This window comes from Rhinopithecus bieti, unplaced genomic scaffold (assembly GCF_001698545.2).
Source record: "Rhinopithecus bieti isolate Rb0 unplaced genomic scaffold, ASM169854v2 scaffold_82866, whole genome shotgun sequence".
Lineage (NCBI taxonomy): Eukaryota > Metazoa > Chordata > Mammalia > Primates > Cercopithecidae > Rhinopithecus > Rhinopithecus bieti.
The window spans coordinates 474,666-479,251 of NW_016830476.1; the positions used below are offsets into that span (position 1 = coordinate 474,666).

General features: G+C 48.1%; 1 protein-coding gene across 1 annotated transcript in view; it reads left to right on the forward strand.

Moving 5' to 3' along the window:
• GRIK4 (glutamate ionotropic receptor kainate type subunit 4) overlaps nucleotides 1-3,981 on the forward strand; it is a 201,699-nt gene extending 197,718 nt beyond the window's left edge. Inside the window, exon 21 of the mRNA XM_017865557.1 lies at nucleotides 1,091-3,981. Within this exon, the coding sequence (XP_017721046.1) occupies nucleotides 1,091-1,447 (357 nt within the window). The 3' untranslated portion in view covers nucleotides 1,448-3,981. The remainder of the gene's footprint in view (nucleotides 1-1,090) is intronic.
• Nucleotides 3,982-4,586: the final 605 nt, after the last annotated feature.

Sequence of the window (4,586 nt, forward strand, 5' to 3'; positions counted from 1 at the left end):
TTTTTTTGAGATAGAGTCTCACTGTTGCCCAGGCTGGAGTGGAGTGCAGTGGCAGTATCTCAGCTCACTGCAACCTCCGCCTCCCGGCTTACTGTGATTTTCCCCACTCAGCCTCCCGAGTAGATGGGACTACAGGCACACACCACCACACCCAGCTAATTTTTGTGGTTTTAGTAGAGACAGGGTTTCACCGTGTTGGTCAGGCTGGTCTCAAACTCCTGACCTCAAGTGATCCGCCTACCTCGGCCTTCCAAAGTGCTGGGATTACAGGTGTTAGCCACTGTGCCCAGCCCTCTCCTGTATTCTTCATCCACAGTTCTGAAACCTAAAAAGCTGGGAGAGTTCCAAGTTCCTTGTAAGCTTGATGCAAATGCACTCAGTGGTGACTTCGCTTGACTGATGTTTGTGGCCTTTATGACACTGACACGGTGTGAGTGTACATACATATTGCTACAGGAATATTAGTGGGTTTGCATTCAAGTCTGCCCCAGACCCACTGGGTGTGATACATACTATATACTGTTTGTGCATTGTATTACCCTCCTCTTGTTTTTGTTGTCATGAGGATACATCCATCTCCAGCTATAACCGGTTGGCTAAAAGAAACAGGAATCTTCAGCCTAAGGAACAGAATGTTCATAGAGACATGGTAGCCTTTTCAGATACTTGAGAGACTTACATGTGGTGGAGGAATTATTTATTTAGTAGGCTTCAAGGTCCAAATTTAGCTGAGATCAATGAATGAAAATTTCAGGGACAGAAATTGTTAGCTGGGTAAAAGGAAGCAGCATTTAATGGAAATGTGCAAAAAAAAAAAAAAAAAAAAAAAAAGGAGATCATTGGCTTTGAAGGTGTTCATCAAAGATTGGAGACCAGCTGGTGGGGCTCTTGAATATTATGGTATGGAGGGTGTTTGGACATTAAATGGGAGTTGAGTGAGGAGATGGACTGAAAGGCCTTTATTATCTTCATACCTAAGATGACACGATTCTGTGACCGCTGTCCCCCTTATCCCCCATCCCAGCGAACTAGCAGGGGGCCCGCGGTGTCTGGTTGAGAGGCTGGGCCCTGACCTCGCTCTCTCCTCCAGGTGTCCGTCTGCCAGGAGATGGTGACCGAGCTGCGCAGTATCATCCTGTGTCAGGACAGTATCCACCACCGCCGGCGGCGCGCCGGAGTCCCGCCGCCCCGGCCCCCCATACCCGAGGAGCGCCGGCCCCGGGGCACGGCGACGCTCAGCAACGGGAAGCTGTGCGGGGCAGGGGAGCCCGACCAGCTGGCGCAGAGACTGGCGCAGGAGGCCGCCCTGGTGGCCCGCGGTTGCACGCACATCCGTGTCTGCCCCGAGTGCCGCCGCTTCCAGGGTCTGCGGGCACGGCCGTCGCCCGCCCGCAGCGAGGAGAGCCTGGAGTGGGAGAAGACCACCAACAGCAGCGAGCCCGAGTAGTCCCGGCGGCCACAGGACGCGCGGAGGCCGGGCGGGGCAGGAGGGGCGGGGCGGGCGCTGCTGTCAGCTGCGAGCCGGGACTTGTACAGCGTCGACTCCTCTCCGAATTTCGGAGCCAGTCACTTTTCCAAAAGATCAAGGAGCCCGACGCCCCAGCCAGAGACCGCGCCTGGTCGGGCAGCGGGGTCCACCCGGAGACGTTGCACTCAAGTGGCAAAGGACGGCCCTCCCTCCTGGGCACAAAGACACATCTTCTCCCAGCGGGCCTTTCCCTGTCGCCAAAATAACAGCGTATAGGGTGGGGGGGTCCCTACTCAGACCAGTCCAATGAATTGGTGGAATCATCAGCTGAATTCCCCCTAGTCAGAGGCCAATGTACCCTCGGTCTAGTTCTTACAGAAAAAAAAAGTTAAACAGGGAAGTTTTTCTTTTCTGGATTTGTATATTTTGTTAATGTTCTTTCCCCTTTCCTCCTCTCCTTTTCTTCTTTGTCATCTTCTCAGTTCTGTTAATTTGTTTTGTGTTTTTTGGAGGGGGAGGCTGGGTTAGGGAATGGAAGCCTAAATAATCCCCATTTCTTCTTCTTCCTGAATTTTGGGATATTGCGTTACCAGTGCATCCGATTTCAGGTGCTTAACTCTCCTTTCTGTATGGTGATTGGGGGCCTGCAGGAGCACAAGAGAAGGGGTCTCGGGAAGAGTCAGATGGAGAGTCTCAAAAGCATTGAAGTAAAGTTTTAGATGCCAAAAAGCGATTAACTCATCGTATACTCAGAGAGACCTTGAAACGCCTGGGATGTCAAGGGTTAATCTGTCTTGTCTTTCCCTTTCTCTTTCTGACTTTCACTATTACTGTGTTTGATTTGATCTTTTTGTGAATGTAGTCTCTGAAGACAGACAGGGGAGGAGAACAGAATGCACAAAGTATCCTAGGACTTCGTTTAAGGAGCGGAAAGAGTAGATAGAATTTTCCCATACCATGGCCTTGGCTTCCCGTGGAACATGCTGTTCACAGAGGAGGAAGGACTGGGCCACCCCGTTGGTATGGTGCCTACTTTGTCAACTGCATCTCTTTTCAACCAAACTCAGTGGCTGCCTATGAAGCCAGACCCCCAAGACTATCATGGATTGGGTAGTTTCTTGCTACTTAGATGTGAGACCTGGGTGCAAGTGTACGTGTGTGTATGTGTGCGCGCGTGTGCGTGTGTGTATTTATTCAATAGAAAGACCTTAAGTAATCAAGAATTTGCTAGGTTCCTGGGAGAGAGGTGGAGTCTCCTAGTCAATACACAGTCCTGGGAACCAGGAACTCCTGAGTCCTAACCTCAGCTTGAGCAGTAGCCCCCCACCTTGTATGACTTTAGGTAAAGCATTTAACTTCTGTTCCATCCACCAAATAGGAGTTACTGATGCTGTCCAGGTTACCAGGTGACTGCTAGTGACTGCTCTCCATGTGAGAAGTTTGCAGGGTCCAGAGCACACATGTGATGGGAGGGGGTGAGGCTTTCTGCAGCTGCTTGACCTTTGCTTGACTTCACCAATTAAGAGTTTCACGCAGAGAGTTCTCATTTGCTGATGAAAAACAAATTCTATGCAATTTCTGATTGTAACCTTAGCAAATTCAGAGAGAGAGAAACAAACAGCCACTACCACCACCTCCACCTCCACCACCGCTGCCACCACCTTGAATGGAATTGTCCTCACTTTTGTTGCTGTTGCAAATGTACTAAAATAAAGACATCTTTGGAAGATGACGAGCTTAATTCATGTTTTTGCCATTTGGGTTGGTCGGCATCCTCTTTATGCCAGGACAATTAGTTAGGGCTGCCGTCCTGGGGGCCAAATGGTACCCTGATTATTCCTGTGAGGGACACTCATTTTGTCCTCACCTGACCTCACTCATGAATTTGAGTCCTTTATCTTTTTTCTCTTTAACCATCAAATGACAACAAGCTGTGCAAGACACCTGGGTCTTTTTTTAAACCTTGCCTTGATCCTCGTGGAGAAACATGGATTTGGTGGGAAGGGCACCCGAAGGCTGGCTGACAACAGACCCCAGTGGTGCCACTGTGCTCCAACCTGCAGCCCCATCTCATGCTTCTGACAACGTGGTTCCTACTGTCAGATCACATTTGGGGCGGGAAGGGTGGTTTTTTTAAAAAAACTCGTTTTTATGAGCAGGCTATCTTGATCAATAGCAAACTTTTTTTAATGGATTAGTGAAATAAATGTCCCTATGCATCATTTATAGTCTGTTTCTTTCTCCGTGTGGAATCAAGATAAGACTGCCAGGACTAGATGGTTTCTGTTAGCTGCTGAGACAAGGACTGCACCTTGCTCGAGCTGGGGGGTGAATTTGCAACCAGCTAGTACTCTTCCTTGGTTTGTCTCCACTTTTTATCTGTTGGTTGTTGGCTTTCTTTTCCATTCTGTATTTTCTATCTGACTCTGTATACTGTATAAAGCAGTTTTTTCTTGTCTGTTTATCTTTCTTCAACTGGAATATTTACAATAAAACAGAAACAAACCCTGAAATGTTAGTGATGGATGAAAGCTGTTTGGGTTTAGAAAGTATGGTTTAGTGTGTCTTAATATCCAGGTACTAGACTTGAAAAGCAAATAAAATCATAAACCCACTCTGTGTCTTCCCCTCCACCTGCCCTCTCTCTCTCCCACTCTCCACCTCCCTCTCTACTCCCCCACCCGCTTTGGCTCTTTGTTCAGATCCCAGAAAAGTCTAGGTGGCTTCTTTCAATTTTTAGTCCTAGGAGCCAGAGCCAATCCGCCCCCCATCCCCAAAAACGGATACATATGTTAATGAAGTTCAGGATTCCTAAGGTTTTGTCTTCCTAAATGCACTTTCACAGAATAGTCATCTATTGATACCTAGGGTAACTCTAGTCAGATATCACCCCAGATTCCACTGGGAGCTTGAAGATTACATCAATTAAAATATAATACTTTGCTTTATTTCTTTTAATTGCTTTACAGGGCCCCAACCGTCACAAGATCTCTACCTCAGAAACCAGGTAGAGTGTAAGGTGAGCATGGAGAGGGCCGAAAATCTTTTGGCTTCCTCTAATCCACTGCTCATATGAGAATATTCTTCCTGGGAACATGCCAGCCAGCTCTCTTATTGG